The sequence below is a fragment of the Musca domestica genome, unplaced genomic scaffold, assembly GCF_030504385.1.
Source record: "Musca domestica strain aabys unplaced genomic scaffold, Musca_domestica.polishedcontigs.V.1.1 1, whole genome shotgun sequence".
Taxonomy (NCBI): domain Eukaryota; kingdom Metazoa; phylum Arthropoda; class Insecta; order Diptera; family Muscidae; genus Musca; species Musca domestica.
Window position 1 is genome coordinate 20,980,499 of NW_026712114.1, and position 20,529 is coordinate 21,001,027.

At 36.3% G+C, this 20,529-nt stretch overlaps 1 protein-coding gene across 1 annotated transcript in view; it reads right to left on the reverse strand.

The window, feature by feature from the left end:
- The window catches only part of LOC131803250 (octopamine receptor beta-3R-like), a 122,584-nt gene that overhangs the window by 51,062 nt on the left and 50,993 nt on the right, over positions 1-20,529 (reverse strand). Inside the window, exon 2 of the mRNA XM_059124347.1 lies at positions 16,753-17,953. Within this exon, the coding sequence (XP_058980330.1) occupies positions 16,753-17,897 (1,145 nt within the window). The 5' untranslated portion in view covers positions 17,898-17,953. The remainder of the gene's footprint in view (positions 1-16,752; positions 17,954-20,529) is intronic.

The following is a 20,529-nucleotide window of genomic DNA, read 5'->3' on the forward strand; positions in this document are numbered from 1 at the left end:
GGCTACAGAGGGTATATATCATTTGATACGGCCAAAACGTGCCTAGTCGAAATAACGGTTTTAGACCCTAGGTCTCTTTGGACCAAATCCGTTTCAGAACATTTGGAGTCGATCTAGCGATGTCCGTCCGTCCGTCCGTCCGTCCGTCCGTCTGTCTGTCTGTCTGGCTGGCTGGTGCGCACGATAACTCTCGAAGGGAGTATCCGATTTGGTCCAAATTGGCTACAACGTAATATTTTTGTCAAACTTAGATCGAGTTCGGAGATGGGCAATATCGGTCCACTCCTTCTCGTACCTCCCCCACAAAAGTTCGAAATTTTCAAAAAATTTAGTTTTTGTACAGAAAGAGAAACGGTAATCCGATTTTGCTCCAACTTTGCAAATCTTAATATTTGCGTCAGTGCTAGGTCAAGTGTGAAAATGGACAATATCGGTCCACTCCATCAAGTACCTCCCCCACAAATGGTCAAAATTTTGAATAATTACATCTCTTATAAAATGTAATATAAGAGTCCGATTGTCTTCAAATTTCAAACACGCCAATATTTATGTTAACCCAAGGTCTGATGTTAAGATGGAATATATCGGTCCATTCCTTCTGGTACCTCCCCCACAAATGGTCGAAATTTGAAAAAAAAATATTTTTTTTGCACAGAAAGAGAGACGATAATCCGATTTTGCTCAAACTTTGCAAATCTTAATATTTGCGTCAGTACTAGGTCAAGTGTGAAAATGGACAAGATCGGTCCACTCCTTCTGGTACCTCCCCCACAAAGGGTCAATATTTTTAATAATTAAAACTCTCATACAATTGATGTAAGATTCCGATTATATTCAAATTTCACACATCCCAATATTTAATGTAACCCAAGGTCTGGTGTTAAGATGGAATATATCGGTCCACTCCTTCTGGTATCTCCCAAACAAATGATAGAGATTTTCAAAAAAGTATATATTTTCTGCACAGAAAAAGATTCTATAATCCGATTTTGTTCCAACTTTGCAAATCCTGATATTTACGTCAGTTCTAGATCAGGTGCAAAAATGGATAATATCGGTTCACTCTATCAAGTACCTCCCCCACAAAAGGTCGAAATTTTGAATATCCATCACGCTCTTAAAACACTAAATTAACATCCGATTCCATTCAGAATTAGCACGACTCAATATTTTTATAAACGCAAGATCTTTTATAAAGATGGCAGAAATCAGACCATTCGTTCTGGTACCTCCCACACAAAGGATGACAGTTTTGAATAATCAAAACGAGGAAAGAATCCGAAATAAACATCCGGTTCTCTTCATATTACACACGTCCCATTATTTCTACTAACTCAAGATCTGGTGTGAAGATGGGATATATTGGTCCACTCCTTCTGGTACCTCCCCCACAAAGGATCAAAATTTTGAGTATCCACTAAGCTCATAAAACGCAAAATTAACATCCGATTCTATTCAGACTTGGAGCTTCTCAATATTTTCATCAACACAAGATCTACCAACTTATAATTGTCATAACTTGCGAAACAAGTCGGTGATTCTTAACAACTTGCTATATCTAAATGTTTCTCTTAACCAGTATTCTGATATGAATATGTAATTTGTCGGGATTTATGATTTCGCATAAAATTGGATACGAATGTTTAATTCCCTTCAAATTTTGCACATAACAATATATTTTATCTGTATTAGATGAAGTATGAAAATGGAATACTTCGGTCCGCTATATCTGTTACCTGACGCATATTTCCGAAAATGTGCACCTATCTCATATAAAGTACAAGAAGTAGCCGATATAGTCCAAATCTGCCACGTTCATAAATCAAGGCTGGGGGTATACATCTGTCGGCAAAACCGACTGATACTATTTTACTTGTTTTTTGGTGATGTAGTCACATTTTAACCCGAATTTGCTTTAAATTGGAAGTATATGTAAGAATGTTAGAAACATGCTTGTATGGAACTCAATATACGGGTGAGATAAAAAACGCCATAATTTTTACATTTTTATACCCTCCACCATAGTATGGAGGGTATATTAAGTTTGTAATTCCGTTTGTAACACCTCGAAATATACATTTCAGACCCCACAATGTTTATATATTCTCGCCTGTCCGTCTGTGGAAATCACTCTAGCTTCCGAGGGAATTGAAGTAGATTGATAAAATTTTACTCAAATGTATATTATGTCTGCAGGACTTTTGGAATTGAAAATGGGCAATGTAGGTCCACGTTTTGGTATAGCCCCCATAATATTCATCGGAATTTTTTAAAATTTGGTATTTGAAGTTCGAAATGGATGCTACAGCCTAAGACTGAAAATTGTCTTTGCAGGTCCACGTTTTGGCATAGCCCCCATATAACGGCACCTCCCGATATTCGGTATTTGATGATATTATTTCATTATTCACAGATTCTTTTTTAAGTTCCGCACTTGAATATCATAATGGCTTATGACAAAAGTTTCTTATGCAGGTGCATGTCGTCGTATAGACCCTAATGTAACAGCTACGTTCGGTATTTTTAAGTGTCATCAAATTTTAGAATAAGTTTAGATTTGTTCTAGTTGGTCGTCTTTGGCACGAATAATTGCCTTCAACGGCCAAGGAAACCGTCACACGCTGCCCAAATGTTGCTCTGCGGTATTTTAGCCCATTTCCGGCGAAGCGCTTGCTTGAGGTGATCGACACTTTGGTATTTTTTAGTGCCAACCTTGCTTTCCAAAATATTCCAGACACGATAGTCCAACGGATTGGTATCCGGAGATTTTGGTGTTCATTGTGCGCTGGAAATGAAGCGCGGAACCTAATTTTGTAACTATTCTTGGTAGACGCGTGCAGAGTGCAATAGTTCTGAGTCCTGTTGGAACGTCTAGGATCTGCGGCCAAAATGTTTACGTGCCCAAGGCTTTAATACACCCTCCAGAATAGTTTGGACAATATTCGGCATTTATTCTGATCCCACGGTCGATTAATACGAACAGAGGGCGACCATCGGCTGTTATGGCCGTCCACACCATCTGGTGGCCAACCGTAGGTGTACATTTTCAGCTGACCTCTTTGGCAAGTAAACACGATCATTTTGTTTGTTTACAAACTGCTGGACAACGAATGTTTTCTCATCGGAGAAAACCAAATTCGGCAGTTCACAACTTTCGATCAAGCGAAGCAACTTTTTAGCTCTTTTGAGTCTATTTTCTTTCCGCTGCTGTGTAAGCTCTTGCACTTTTGGAATTTCAATGGCTTAATGACCCGAGCTCATTTTTCAATATTTGCCGAATGGAATATTGCGATATGTTCAGCTCACGAGCCATTTTTCGGCCACTGCGACGCGGGTTTCGATCCAGTCGCTTCTTTACTTTTCGAAGCATTTCTGCTGATGTCGTCGTCTTCTTCCGTCCACTTCCTTGACGTCGGGCTACGCTACCAGTATTCGGTAACGAGCGATGGTACGAGACACAAAAGATTTATCCATTTAAATGCTGGAGTGCTCTAACGGTAGCCATTTGTGGTTCTGCAGCCAAGTATAAAGAAATCAGACTATCCCGCTTGAATTCCATCAGGAATAACTATTTTTCTGGAAAATTCTCACGGGGCTACTTTTGCACGCTTGTAAACTATATAATGAGCTGTCACTGGAATAATTTTAACAGCTGTCGGACGAATGGCTTAGAAATGACATTAGTCTGAAGTTGGTTGCAGTTTTTTTTTATCTCACCCTGTAGGTCTAAGTTTTATAAAAGGCCCCATATCACTGTACCACCCTATTAAATTTTGATAATTCTAGGGGGCAGTTTTCACCAAATTTGCATGAAATTTTGATTTTGAAGATCATAGTGAGTACTACAAGCTATGATAGAAAATTGGATATGCAGATCCAGGTCTTCGTATAAAGGTACCTCTCTATATTCGGTATATTTTTGCGACATTTTTCACCAGATTTGTATACAATTTCGTACTTGAAGTTTCTAACAGATACTAGAGCCTATAACTGACAATTGTATATTCAGGTCCGGGTCATCGTATAGTCCCCATATAACGGTACCTTCCGATATTCTGTATCTTGATAATTTTTGGTGACTTTTTCATCGGAATGGGTTTTATTGGGTACCACAGTCTATGACAGAAAATTGCCTATGCAGGTTCAGGTCTTCGTATAGCGCTGAAAAACGGTACCTCCCTATATTCGGCATTTTGATGATTTTAGCGACAATATTAACAGGATAGGTATAACATTTCGTTTTTGAAATTCTAAAAGGGTACTACAGCCTATGATAGAAAATGGCATATAGAGGTCCAGGTCTTCGTATAGCCCCCATATAACAATACCTCCATTCATTCGGTATTTTGTTGATATTAGCGACATTATTCGCTTGATTTTTATCAAATTTCGTATTTGAAGTTCCTAATGGATACTACAGCCTATGACAGAAAATTGCATATAGAGGTCCAGGTCTTCGTATAGTCCGCATAAAACGGTATTCACTATATTCGGTGTTTTGATACTTTTTGCGACATTTTTCATCGGAATTGTTTCAAATTTCGTATTTAAAGGTCCTAATGAGTACTACAGCCTGTGACAGGTCCAGATCATCATATAGTCCCCATATAACGGTGCTTACAGATATACCTACATTTTTCGCCGGAGAAGGATTGCGTCTTCGTATGGCCCTTATGTAAGGGTTTTCATTTGTGAGGTATTTTTCTACGCATTTTTTATTGAAAATTTTCAAGTTTCTTCAAAATGGTAGAGGGTATTAAAAATTCAGATCGGACGAACTTAGCTGCTTTTTTTACTTTTTAAATTTTTGAAAACGTTATATTTGTCCTTGTTACTCAAAAAAGACACAGCATTGTCCTTGCAGCTGATTGCCTCGTAATCTGTATTTCTTTCATAGCTAGAAGAAAGAAAAATAGATTGACTTGGCAGACAGATTTCATTTTTATTTTCATTCTTGACACAGGTGGTCGATACCGCCATTCAAACTCTCTCTTTTGAACAGTTTTCTCTGGATTTAAGTTTTTTTGTTAAGTGAACAAAATTCTTGCAGATTTTTTGCCCTTTAATTGAAAAAATCCATCGCAGCTGCATGGAGCCATTGAAAGAAAAAAGCTTCCATTCAATAGAATAGCAAAAAATCACATGGAAATGGTCATCATGTCTCCGACTAACAATGACGTTAACATGGAAATTCACATAAATGCAAGCAGTGAAATGAAAAAACGCCAATGTAATGTCAATAACTACATTTCATTGGTTATGTTACATTACGCAATGGTGCGTTCCGCTGTCATAGTTTCTCCCTTGCTTGGCATTTCTCCCGCGGGTAGTTTTGCTTTTATTGCAAAATGAAGTTGACACACTTCACTGGATATTACATTTTATGGGTTCGTTGTCTATGTGCGTGTGTGTGTGTTTTTGCTTCATGTATGCGTGCATGTATACCATTGTCTACCATAAACGAATCCAATTGTTCCACATTTCCGCCAAGTGGCGAGAGCACATAAATATAACTGCCTTTTCCAAATCTAAGAATGGACACTTGAATCTACTTTCAACAACTGCTCAAAATGTACTTTACGATGACGGCGACATCCATGGTCATCATCCACTAACAGTTAAATGGGGTTTCCTTTCTCTACATTTTCGTGTCGGTGTCAATGCCAACTTGCCTGTAACGCACTTAGCTAGTGGCATTAGAGATTTACTGGGATTAGCCAAATGTTGCGGAGTAGATTTTGAGAAGATTTTAGGGGGAGGTTTTATGGAGGCGAAGAAATAGACTTCAAGATTTAAATAATACTGTGCAGCACAAAAAATAATTACAGGAAAAAATTCCGGAGAATATGAAACTTTACTTAGCTTAATATCCGAAATGTAGGGGCAAGCTCTTTTCCCATTTTTTTATACCCTACACCACAAAGTGGCCAGGGTATTATGTCTTTGTGCATTTGTTTGTAACAGGCAAAAGGAAACGAGATAGACCCAGAGTTCCTTTTGATGATCTGCATAGAATCACATTCTGAGTCGATTTATGCATGTCCGTCGGTCTGTCCATGTATTTTTGTAAACAAAGTGCAGTTCGCATTTATTGCCCTATCCAGATAAAATTTTGCACAAATCATTTGTTTGGCCCAAGGACGAACCCTATTGAAATCGGAGATAATCGGTCAAAATTTAGATATAGCTCCCATATATATCTTCGTACAATCAGATTGGAGTTGAAAATAAGTATGCCAAATTTGATCGAAATCGGTTCAGATATAGCTATAACTCCCATATATATTGTTCATCTGACTTGTTATTTTTGTCCTCCGCAGCCGTAATATGCACTCTGTAACAACCATATTTGGGGAAATATATCAAATACAGCTCAGAAATACATTTGCTGAATTTTATCGAGATCGGTTCAGATTTGAATATAGCTCCCATATTAAACTTCGTCCGATTTATCTTTTATTGTGCACCAAACGTCTAATATGGAATTTGGCACATACGACCGAATTGAGTCTAGAAGCTAGTATGCCAAATTTGGTGAAGAACGGTTCAGATAAAGCTATAGCTCCCATATATACTGTTCATCCGATCTGTTGTATTTGTTACCCACAGCCGTAACATACACTCTGTAACAACAATATTTGGGGAAATATTTCAAATACAGCTCAGAAATATCTTTGCCAAATTTTATCGAGATCGTTTCCGATTTGGATATAGCTCCCATATATATTTTTATCCGATTTCAAATTAATTGAGCACCAAATGGTCAATACAAGTCCGAATTTAAAAAATACAAATGCTTCGGCATATTTAGTACTTTGAACTTTAAATTATAATTATAATCATAGCGTGTACGATTGAATTCTCGCATAAAACCTTTTAATTGTTATGCGCAGCAGCAAAGTGGTGTAGGGTATCATAAAGTCGGCCCCGCCCGACTTTAAGACTTTCTTTACTGGTTAATTTTCAGATTAATATTTTTTGAAATTCTTATATCTTAGCTACAATGTGTCTTCAACTATATTGCTGATAACAATACATGGATTATTCAAGTACATAGTTTTAAACCTCAAAAGAGTCGCCAAGGGGATCTTTTTGGATTTTTAAAAAATGTTGGGATTTTTCCCATTTTCTCAAATTACAAAATCATATATACTATACATTTCTTTACTATACTATACTATACTATACTATACTATACTATAGTATACTATACTATACTATATATATACTATCATAGAACAAGAATCCAGCCCCTGCATAGACAATTTTCTGTCACAGGCTGTAGTACCTTTTGGGAATTTCTAATACGAAATTTCAAACAATTTCGGTCAATATTGTATTTGAAATCATCAAAATAGCGAATTTGGAGAGGCGCCTATACGAAGACCTGGGACTGCATAGAAAATTTACAGGCATTGTGAGTAGTTTCCATAACGAACTCTAAATACGAAATTAGAAACAACTCCGATGAATGACGTCGCTAAAATCATCAAAATACCGAATGATGGGAGGTACGTTATATAGAGGCTATACGAAGACGTTTGCTTGCATACTCAATTTTTGTCAGAGGCTGTAGTACCCACTACGAATTCTAAATACGAAATTTAAAACAACTCCGGTGAATCATGTCCCTAATATCGTCAAAATATCGAATATCTGGGGGGATGGGGATTTGGTTCGATATCGTGGACCTATATAGAAATTTCTCTTCCAGTACTATATACGGGGTGAGATAAAAAAACTGCAACAAAGTCAAACGTTACAACTTTAATTTTTTTTTTTCAAATTTTATTGAATGAAAGCAAAAATGTCGGAAATAGCGTCAAATTTTAGAATAAGTTTAGATTTGTTTCAATTGGTCCTTTTTGACATGAATTATGGCCTTCAAACGGCCAATGAAACCGCCACAAGCTGCCCGAATGTTGCTCTGCAGTATTTTAGCTCATTCCCGCGAAGCACTTGCTTGAGGTGATCGCCACTTTGGTATTCTTTAGTTCCCACCTTGCTTTCCAAAATACAAGACACAATAGTCCAACGGATTGGAATCGGAGATTCTGGTGGCCATTATGCGCTGGAAATGTAGCGAGGAATCTAATTTTGTAACTATTCTTGGGTGGCGCGTGCGATGGTGCTGAATGTCCAAGGTCTGCGGCCAAAATGTTTGCGTACCTAAGGCTTAAATACATCCTCCAGAATATTTTCGCGGTCGATTAATACGAGCGGATAGAGACCATCGGCTGTTATGGCGGCCCACACCATCACCATGACCGGCACTTGAGATCCGGTGGTCAACCGAAGGTGCACATTTCAGCTGACCTTTTTGGCAAGTAAACACGATAATTCAGTTCACCACTTTCGGCCAAGCGAAGTGAATCTTTAGCTCTTTTAAGTCTGTTGCGGTGTAATTTTTTGCACTTTCTGAAATTTCTATGACTTTACTCCGAGCTCAATTTTCAATATTTGCAAAATGGAATGTTTAGCTCACGAGTCATTTTTCGGCCACAGCGACGCAAGTTTCGATCAAGTCACTTCTTTACTTTTCGAACCATTTCTGCTGATGTTGCTGTTTTCTTCCTTGATGTCGGGCTACGCTACCAGTATCACGGTAACGAGCGATGGTACGAGACACAAAAGATTTATTCACATTAAAATAATGAACGATAGCCACTTGTGATTTTCCAGCCAAATATAAAGAAATCACACTATCACGCTTGAATTCCATCACAAAAAACTTTTTTTTCTGGAAAATTCTCACCAAAATGCTTTTGTGCACTTGTAAACAATATAATGAGCTGTCACTGGAATAATTTTAATAGCTGTCGGAAGAGTGGCTTAGAAACGACAGCAGTCTGAAGTTGGTTGTAGTTTTTTCATCTCACCCTGTACTGTTATATGGGGCATATATGTTGACCTATACAGAAAATTCTCTTCCTGGGGTAAAGTACTCAGAAGGAACTCCTTGTGTCGATTTTCTGACAATTCCATTGAAAATTTAGCTAAGATCATAAAATAAGCCTGTATCGGTAGGTACCGTTATATGGGGGCCACACGATATCGTGTCCGATATATCTTCGAAATTGAACTTCCGCCAGACCAAAGACTGATCTGTATAAAATTTTAGCTTCCTATCTTAATTCGTTTTGACTCTAGCGTGATTACAAGAGATGGACAGGCGGGCGGACGGTGCTAAATCGTCTTAGAATTTTACGCTGATTAATAATATATCGTGAACCTATGCAGACAATTTTCTTTTAGGAGGTGAGGTACTCAGAAGGAACTTCTTGTGTGAACTTTTAGGCCATTCCATTGAAAAACTTGGCTTAGATCATCAAAATCCAAACCGAATATCGGGAGGCATCGTTATCGTGGACTGATATAGCCCATCTTCGAACTCGACCGTTGAAAGACTGATCTGTGTAAAATGTTAGCTTCCTATCTTAATTCGTTTTGACTCTATCTCTGAATTTTACGCTGATCAAGAATATATATACTTTGTTGGGTCTAAAATTATTATTTCGATGAGTTACAAACGGAATGACGAACTTCATATACCCTTCATACTATGTATGGTGGAGGGTATAAAAAAGACCTGTCTCATGTCAATAGGAAACTGCCTGCTAAGTTGTGTAGCTTTAAGTACGAATTTCCAAATAACCCATGCAACAGTTTAGGATGTTAGGATTCTGTCTTTGCTTTTTTCTGTTCCTTGATGAGGCAGGCAGTCACTCATCTTTTACAATTGCATTTATAAAACTTTTTTGAATTCTATCATTTTACACATGTAATAAACAATCTCAAATAAGTTGCTAACACTTGAATACAGTCTTCGTTATTCTCCTAAATGGGAATATAAATTATATATTTCCCTACTTGCCATAATAACTCTTTGTAACAAGGCAAATCATAAATTTGTCTCCAATGTAACGAAAGTCAGCTAAGCAAAACTGTTGCATTTCTGTAATTTAATCTAAATTTATATCCTCTAAACACAAACACACACGCACACATACAAATACATAAATACAAATACATATATATTGACAGTTATTTCCGACTCTAAACGTTCATATTTGTCGTTGCTTATTTTGCTGGGCACAACACATACCACAGCCACTCAGTCAGTTAGGCGAACAAGCAGTCATCCAGTCACACATTATGTTCCTGTCTTGTTATTATTCATTCGTCTCCTGTTTCCTTAATGCATTTTAATATTCCATTTGCTCTTTTCTTTTGCTTTGGCTCTGTTCGGTTCTAGGAACTTTTGCCATACAGAGACAGACAGACAGAGGTCTTGTCATTTCCATCGTTTAATGCCATTACCTAAGTTTATTGCAAGTAAATACAATTTCTTCTTCGTCGTCGTCTATTTCTTTTTGATTTTCTCAAAGCACAACTCTCAAATGGAATGTGGGATGAGCAGGGAAAGGGAAGAAATCGATGTCGACATTGACATCGACATCGCACTCGCTATCGACATTTACTTCAAACTCAGTCAACCCACACACACAGCCACTCACACACTATTCTGGGCGACTACTTTTTGCAGCAGCAGGCCTTTTGCCAGGTGAACCAGCCAAGCTATCTCTGGCCCAGGCACAACAGGGCTTCCATAATTTGATATATGAGGGTTGAATGTTACAATCTATTTAAATTGCTCGTTTATACAGAAAAGGTCGTAATAAGTAGCATGATTAAGTAGAAGGTTAGTTGCACTTTTACTTCGATGGAAACTGAAGGTTTTCTCGATTTGGTCGTTAGTTATTTTTGCTGCAATGAAGTTACTTAGGCGCTGCGATGATGTAGGCAACGAAACGAAAGTAGTGGAAGGATTATATTTTCTCGGTAATAGGAAAAAAATATTGGTGGATATTTCTAATACGGATTAATGTAATTGCGATAAGGTTATGTCCTCTATGGGAGATTCTCAAATAAATTGTGTACAAAAGTACGATTTTGTTTGTGAAGGCTGATTGGATATTATTTCACTTCGAAAGACCTTTAAAAATAATCTAAAATCCCAAATTTAGATTCTTAGGGATTATTAACATCCGTGATTTCGCTTCTAAAGGCTTTTGAAAAAAATCTTAAATTTTGATTCTTTGGGCCATTAAAATATATTCTTTAAAATCCACGTGTTTTGCTTCAGAAAGCCATTAAACATTCTTGAAAAAACCATAATTTTTTTAAAAAACCCACCTCAAAATATAATGATGACAAAGATCAAGGATTTGGTTTCTGGCGGTCCAATAAAAATGGTTTTAAGAAATCCACGATCTTACTTCTAAGTTTTTTAAAAAACATTCTAAAAAATTCTACATTTTTATTCCAGGGCTTTTAAAATATAATCTTAATCCGCGACATTACTTCAGAGAGCCCTTAGAAAAATAATTTTAAAAATCCATACTTTTCTCTTAAAAATATTTTTAGAGATCCACGAACCTACTTCTCAGGGCTCTAGGAAAGAAAATCGTTAAACATCCGAAATGGAAGAGTGCAAAAAAAGGCTCTTGAAAAAATCGGCCTCAAAAAGGAAGAGTGAAGAAAATACTTTTCTGAAGGCTCTTGAAAATATTCCAGTAATGCTAAAAAGCTCTTGAAATCCAGGATTTTGTTTTTAAGTCTTCCTGCAAAACTCGATTTTCTTAAAAAATATTCTCAGAATCAACAATTACCCTTTTGAAAAATATTTTTAAAAATTTTTCTTAAAAAATTATTCTAATGGAAGATTGATATGAAAAGTTCAAGCTTTTGCTTCTAAGGGCAATAACATTTCGATTTATGGGCTTTTAAAAACAATTTTTTAAATTTTGTGAGGTGGTCTTTTGACAACATATTCTTAATAAATATACAATTTTTCGAAGATAGATTTTTCTTTTTAGGGTTTTTTTTTGCAATTTTTGTTTAAAATGTCTACGACTGTACTTATAAGTCTCCTGAAAATATATTCTTAAAAATAAATTTTTGTTAATTGAGGAATTTTGTGACGATGTACGCGATTTTAGTTCTGACAACTCTGCTAAAAATATTAGTAAAAATTCATGATTTTGTTTTAGAGGAATCTTGAAGAAATATTTGTAAGAGGTGTAGGATTTTTCTTAAGGCAGATCTTAATATATTCTTCATATAGGTTTATTTTTGTTTTTAGGACTTCTCTTAAATAACTTAGCATTAAAGAAAAATTGCGTTAAATTTAAACATATATACCATGAGCCTGTAATTACAACTTATAGGCAAAAAAATGAATATTCGTAAACAAGCCATAAATGTTTAACCCCTTTTTGTCCAGGGAGCATGAGACTCTTCATATTTTTTCCCCGATTTTAGGGAATGGAGTCCATAGCAAGGCTCTTACAAAATCCAATATTATTTTCCGCAAAGTTTATAATTAAACACATTATTTTTTAGAAGTCCTTGAAAGTCCTATTTAGGGAATCTTAAACATATACTTAAACTAATCTAAGATTGTTTGATAGAGTTCTTAAAAATATTTTTAAATTCCATGTTTCTACTAGGAAATAAAAAGGTCAAAAAAATGCATTCCCTTTTAGAAAATCTCTGAAAAAACTCCTGAAAAATCTGTACCATTTTGTGATCAGGAGACAGAACAGTAGATCTTTCTGGAAATTGATAGAAAAAAATTTAAATAGAAAGAAAAAAATATACTTCTAAAAAAAAAAATAATATTAAACAAGTAAAAAAACAGTAAGTTCGACCGGGCCGAACTTTGAATACCCTCCACCATTTGTAACGAATTTTACAATTTTCAAAAAAATAAAATCCGTTAAAAATTCTGTTAAAATCTTAAAACTACCGAATATAGCCGTCATATTAGGGTCTATACGACGACGTGGACCTGCATAGGCAATTTTTGTCAGAAGCCAGTACAATATTCAAATGCGAAACTTGAAAAAAAAAAAAATCGGTAAAAATGTAGCTAAAATCATAAAAATACCGAATATATGGAGGTTCCATTATATGGGGGATATACCAAAACGTGGACCTGCACAGATAATTTTCTGTGAAATACCAAATATGAAACAATTCCGCTAAATAGTGTCGCTAAAATAATCAAAATAACGAATATCGGAGGGTACCGTTATATGGGGGCTATACGAAGACATGGACCTACATGAGTAATTTTCTGTCTGAGGCTGTAGTATCCATTACGAACTTCAAATTCCAAATTTGAAACAATTCCGGTGAATAATGTCGCTTAAATCATCAAAATACCGAAAATAGGGAGGTACCATAGTATGAGTGCTATACCAAAATGTGGACCTACATGGCCCATTTTCAATACTATGAGCCCGGCAGACATAATGAACATTTGAGTACAATTTTATCAACATACTTCATCTCGTTCGGAAACTAGAGTGAGTTCGCTAATCGACATAGAATTATATGCTGATTAAGAATATATATACCTTGTGGGATATATAATGTATATTTCTAGGTTTTACAAACGGAAAGACAAACTTAATATACCCTCCATACTATGTTGGAGGGTACAAAAATTCTAGATTTTGTCATGAGGTCTCATGGGATATCTTAAAAAAAATATGTTTAAAAAAATCCACTATTTTCATTTGCAGTACAATTTTTCAATTTTTTTTTTTTGTAAACGTGTACGATGTGTGTTCTAAGTTCTTCTGAAAGATATTTCTAAAAATGCATAGTTTGGATTCTCAAAAATCCAAGTACTCTTATAAAAACACTAAAAATAAAAACACTTATAAAAACACACTTAAGAGTTTTGGAAAAAATGTTCATAAAAACCCAAGATTTTTATTCTGAGGCAGTTTGAAAAATTATTTAAAAACAAACATTATCCTAATGTCTCTTAAGAAGATTTATATGAAAAGTTGAGCTTTCGCTTCTAAGGGCTCCAACATTTCGATTTAATGGGCTTTTAAGAAAATGTTTTTACAAATCCCAAAAATTTGTCAGGTGGTCCCTTGACAAATTATTCTTAAAAATATTGAAATTTTTTCGGAGATCGATTTTTCTTCTAAGGGTTTTTTTTTGCAATTTTTGTTTAAAATGTCCACGGCTTTACTTATAAGGGCTCCTGAAAATATATTCTTAAAAATCCAAGTAATATTATTATTATTATTAAAATAAATTTTTATTTCTGTTTTTTTTTTTTTATAATCTACAATTAAAGCTTTGATTGGTGTTGAAAAGTTGTTTTAAACAAGTCAGAAAAATATCAATAGGTTTGCTGGCACATATATACCAGGAGCCTATAACTGCAACTACTTAGAACAAGTAAAATAGTATCAGTCGGTTTTGCCATCAGATGCATACCCTCAGCCATGAGGTATGATTATTCATAGTGATTACCCTTTATGGTGAGGTTCCGAATCAGTTGGCCAATATTGACCAATTCGTATCTGCCCTAAGGCTGATATATATTACAACGTGCCAGATTTGGACTATATCGTCTACTTCCTGTACTTTATATGAGGTATGTGCAAATTTTTGGAAAAATATGGAAATATGTGTGGGGTACCAGATATAGCGGACTGAAATATTCCACTTCATCTATTTTAGATAAAAATATTGGTAGGTGTAAAATTTGAAGGGAAGTATCGCCGACTTGTTTCGCAAGTTATGACCGTTATAATTATTGGAAATTGTGACCCTTTGTAGGTGAGCTACCAGAAGGGGCTGGAAGATATTGCGTTAGGAAACATATTTAGATTTGTGAAATTTGAAGAGAGTTGGATGCTTATTTCACTTTCTTTGAGTGTTTTGTTTTTCAAAATATTGAATTATATGTGGGGGAGATACCAGAAGAAATGGTATGATCATTATCTTTTTATAACAGATCTTGTATTGATGGAAATATTGAATGGAGTCGGATGTTAATTTTGCGTTTTATGAGCTTCATGATTATTCAAAATGTTTACCCTTTGTGGGGGATATACCAGAAGGAATGATCCGATATCTACAACCTTTATAACAGATGGAATTATTGAGATGTACCAAGTCTGAATGGAATCGGATTTTAGTTTCGTGTTTTATGAGCTTCATGAATATTCAAAATATTGACCTTTTGTGGGCAAGGTACCAGAAGGAGTGAACCGATATATCCTGATTTCATACCAGACCTTGGATTAATAAAAATATTGTGATGTGTGTAATTTGAAGATAAGATAGCCAGAGAGACGGATGGACATCGCTAGATCGACTTCAAATGTCCGGATTTGGTCCAAAGAGTCTAGCCATGTGACTGGGGCTGTAAAAATTGGTATTTGTAAAAACCCTAAATTTTTTGCACGAAGGAACCGGTTTTAGGGAATGGAGTCCATAGCAAGGTTCTTACAAAATCTACGATTATTTTCAGAAGATTTCATAATAAAATTCATTGCCATGTTTTTAAAAGTCCTTGAAAAAATCCACAGTTTTTAGCTAGGAAATCTTGAAAATCCTACAATTTTGAATTTGGTCGGATGTGCCGAAATGCATCCTATTTGGACGAAAACAAGTTAAAAAGCAGTTGATTTTACCGGCTGATGTATATCCACAGCCTGTATCAGTTTAATAAAAAATACTTTGAGTTACGTTAGGCATAATCAAATTGTTGACCCTTTATGGAAAAGGTACCAAGGATGTTGACCAATATTATCCACATCGCATCTGACCTAATTCTGATATAAATATTATGACGTCGTAGGTTTGAGCTATACCGACTACTCCCTTTTTCAAAATGTTGAATCTCTTTGTGGTATTTTCATTGGATCTATGGATTGAAATATACAAAGGTTGAAGTAAATCGCGACTTTTATTATTATTAAAAAATTTGACCATTTTCATATCTGGTCTTGTATCGACTGAAATATTGCGATGAGCCGAATTTGAAAGTAATCGAGTTCTCACTTCGCAATTTATGATTTATAGGTTTATTTAAAATTTTGACCCGTTGTGGGGCAGCCAGATCTTATGTTGAGAGAAATATTGGGATGTGCCGATTTGAAGACACTTGGGCACATATTTTAGATTTTATAAGATTTGTAATTATTCAAAATGTTGAGCCTTTGTGAGGAATACACTGGATGGAGTGATCGGGTATTGTCGATTTTCACACCTGACCTTGCACTGATAAAAATATTAGGATGCACAAAATTGGATGACTCTTTCTTTTTATATGAAGTCAGTAATTTTCTGTGAAAATTTTGACCTTTTGTGGGGGACTGGACCGATATTGCCCATCTCCGAACTGGATCTAAGTTAAATAATAATATTACGAAGTACCAAGTTTGGACAAAATCAGATACTCCCTTCGAGAGTTATCGTGAGCACCAGCCAGACAGACGGACGGACGGAAACCGCTACATCAACTCTGGATGTCCGGAAAGGATTTGGTCCAACGAGACATAGAGTCTAAACCTTCTGTAGCCATATTGCTAAGGGGTTTTATTTATATCCCCAAAAGGCATTTCCTTTTGGGGATATAAGTAAACCCTCGATTTTGTTTGTCGAGACTCTTGAAAACAATATTTATTTTACATTATGGGCTGTTGCAATAACATTTTGTAAAATTGCCGATTATCACCCATAATCACCCTCGAAAAGGAAGCCACATTATGATGGCCATAATTTCCACGACCATTACACACAAAATTATACTTGTGATTAAAATTTGAAACCACAAAGTGAAAATGTCCTCAACATCGTCGGCATCGTCATTACATCGCCATCAATGGCTATGGATTGAATCCAACAAACTGCTGACAATTGCATACTTACCGCAATTTACGATTACGCTGAACGGAAATTATAACCAACGCATTTCCAAGAACGGCTGCTAGAATAATTGAGAAGAATATAAAGCCTTTCAGAATGACTACCGAAAGGTCCATCCAATTATCGCTGTCGCTGTCATCGGCGATACTGACATCGCTGGTAATAGAGGCCATCGAGGACAGCAGTGATGTCGTTGTGGAATTCTCCGAAAGGCTTAGATTGAATGGCGAGCCAAAGTAGCTGCTATTGTTCATAATGGCGCCGCTAATGAGGGAGGTGCTGGTGGTGGTGGTGGGAATGGCGTCTGTGTTGGTGATGGTGGTCGCCGTGATGCTGTTGCTGCTACTGTAGCCATCGAGATAACTGTAAGGAGTGGAAAATAAATTCTCATCTAAGGCATTGTTGGTGGCGGACAGGGGAAAGGAGGAGGTTGCTGCATCGGCGGCATCGTTGAATGTACCCGTTGTGAGAGCGGAAGTTAACGTTTTTACCGAATCGTTGAAAACAGTTGGCGATGAAAATGTGGGGGTTGATAGGGCGCTTGTGCCCGATGATTCCGAGGATGAGGACGGAGATGTGGATGTCGAGGAGGAGGATGATGCCAATGTTAAGTCATGAGGAAATGTAGCCGATGAATTTGACGTTGTTAGCATGGACGTTGATGATGATGATGACGACGACGATAATGGCAAAGATAAGGTTGATGGCGGTAGAGGAATTGATGTTGCTATGCTGGTGTGCGATGAGGCTTCATTGGCAGCATTGGTTAACATGGATATTGCAGGCTGTTGACGTTGTGATGTTGCCACTAGATTCTCATCTATTGTTGGTCGTGTTGTTGTTGTCGACGCTGTTGTTAAGGTGGCTGTTGCATTGTTTGCATTTTGAGAGACCAGTGCAAATGTTGTTTCATTCTGTTCGGGATACTGGTACTGTTGCTGATGCTGCTGTGGATGGCGTTGCTGCTGTTGCCTGGCTTTTCCAAAGAGAAAATTTTGTTGGTAATGAGTTGTTGGCCGATTGTATGCAGGACTTTGTTTGGCAGTGCTACCGCTGTTTTTTAATGTTTTAATTGTTGATGCCGCTATCGATTTCAGTGTGGATGTCTCGAATAATCTGATATTTGATGGCGTCTCATGGAGCGACATCGTAGTCGCTACACAATCACGTTGTCATACACGAAATGGAATAACGACGGCTGGACCTGAAAGTAGAAGAAGGAAGTGGTGTATTTTAACTTGTATTGGCCATTTTTTTTGTAAATGTTAGTGAAATTGTAAATTTTTTTAAAGAACTCGGACCGAGATATATGTGGAAGATTTTTAAATCTGAACCGATTAAGGTAGTTTTGGTAACGCGAACTAAGTGCGCCACAGGTTGGTTTAGGGTGAACGAGAGATGCTTGAATTTGATAATATTGTTGATGTATTCGGGTCCCTGTTGATGGTAGGTTTGTAATAACGAAATGGTGGTATCTGTGTTTGAGATTTGGGGGTGGTTAGGAAATGCGTCCTATATTTGTACGAAAAGTACTAAATGGTACTAAATTACATATTGGCTGAAGGGATACAGCGATAACTGTTGGTGTCTAGTTTTGCAAATGAGTACTAAAATTATACAAAAACTACTAAATGTTACAAAATTTGGTATTTAGTAAATGTATAGAGCTCAAATAATGAAATTTAATATTGAAGTCTCTGTTGGTATCCAGTGTTGAGGTCTGGTGGTGGTTTTGCATATGCCCACCACAATTGCTCCAAAAGTACTAAATGATACTATTTTTGGATCAATGTTGTTGTCAAGGATAGGGAGATGTAGATTGTTTTGGATATACATAGTAAATTTGACTAAAATTTGGTATTGAGGCCACTATTGGATTCTAGGGTTTACATATGGAAATGTTGGAATAGTTTTGGACAGAAAAATTGGATGTGGGTTGTGCAATTGTTTTACTAATATCCTCCATGAAAACTTCAAAACAAAATATTTGGAAGACTATTTTGTGTAAAAGTAACGGGTTTTCCCTTATTTTTTCCCAAAACAGAAAAACTTCAATATTATATAAAACCCTGAAAATCTGAACTTTTAGTACGATGTATGAAGTTTTGTTTAAAAAATATTGCCAAAAAAGAAGTAAGTTCGGCCGGGCCGAACTTTGAATACCCTCATTCATTTCGAAGGATTTTGCAAATTCTCAATAAAATTTTGTTGAAAAATATTGCTAAAATCATAGAAATACCGATTATAGGGAGTTACCGTTGTACTGGACTTATACGAAGACGTGAACCTATGTGTGTACTTTTTTCTGTCATAGGTACTACATTACCTATTAGGAACTTGAAATTCCAAAATTGTTTCAAATTTAGTAACATTTCAGAATTCTAGTGTATTCCGTTTGTCCAATACAAAGTATTCAATTAATAGGATATTTTAATTCTTCTTTCTATAAGTACGAATTTCTAAACACCTAGCCTTGTCACATGATTACGCACCAAGACCATCAAGTCCCTAGTGCATAATTTCAAGATTCTAGCTTCGACCGACCGTCAAAAAGTCGAAATAACGGTTTTAGTCTCCAGGTTCCGTTTCAGGACATTTGTAGTCGATCTAGAGACGTCTGTCCGTCTGTCTGTCTGGCTAGCTTCTTCTGGTACCTCCCACATAAAAGGTCAACATTTTTCAAGAAAATAATTTACCTCTATGGAAGAGAAAGCATCATTCCATTTGGTGCAATCTTTGCAAATCCAAATATTTTTGTCAGTGCTAGTTCAGTACAATATCGATTCACTCCATCAAGTACCTCCCCCACAAAGGGTCAACATTTAGGAAATTTAAAAAAAAAAATTCGAATGTCTTCAAAAGTCACACATCCCAATATTATTGATTTTACAAGATCGGGTGTGACGATGGAATATAGCGTTTCACTTTTTCTGGTACCTCCATCACCACGGGTCAAAATTTTGAATATCCAAAAAGCTCATAAAACGTTAAATTAATATACGATTCAATTTAGACTTGGCACACCTCAATATTTCTATCAACACTAGATGTATTATAAAGATGGTAGATATCGTACCATTTCTTTTGGAGCCTCTCACACATGGCGTTTATAAAGGGTGATTTTTTTGAGGTTAGGATTTTCATGCATTAGTATTTGACAGATCACGTGGGATTTCAGACATGGTGTCAAAGAGAAAGATGATCAGTATGCTTTGACATTTAATCATGAATAGACTTACTAACCGAGCAACGCTTGCAAATCATTGAATTTTATTACCAAAATCAGTGTTCGGTTCGAAATGTGTTTCGCGCTTTACGTCCGATTTATGGTCTACATAATCGACCAAGTGAGCAAACAATTAATGCGATTGTGACCAAGTTTCGCACTCAGTTTATTTTATTGGACATTAGACCAACCACACGAATGCGTACAGTGCGTACAAAAGAGAATATTGCGTCTGTTTCTGAGAGTGTTGCTGAAGACCGTGAAATGTCGATTCGTCGCCGTTCGCAGCAATTGGGTTTGTGTTATTCGACCACATGGAAGATTTTACGCAAAGATCTTGGTGTAAAACCGTATAAAATACATCTCGTGCAAGAACTGAAGCCGAACGATCTGCCACAACGTCGAATTTTCAGTGAATGGGCCCTAGAAAAGGTGGCAGAAAATCCGCTTTTTTATCGACAAATTTTGTTCAGCGATGAGGCTCATTTCTGGTTGAATGGCTACGTAAATATGCAAAATTGCCGCATTTGGAGTGAAGAGCAACCAGAAGCCGT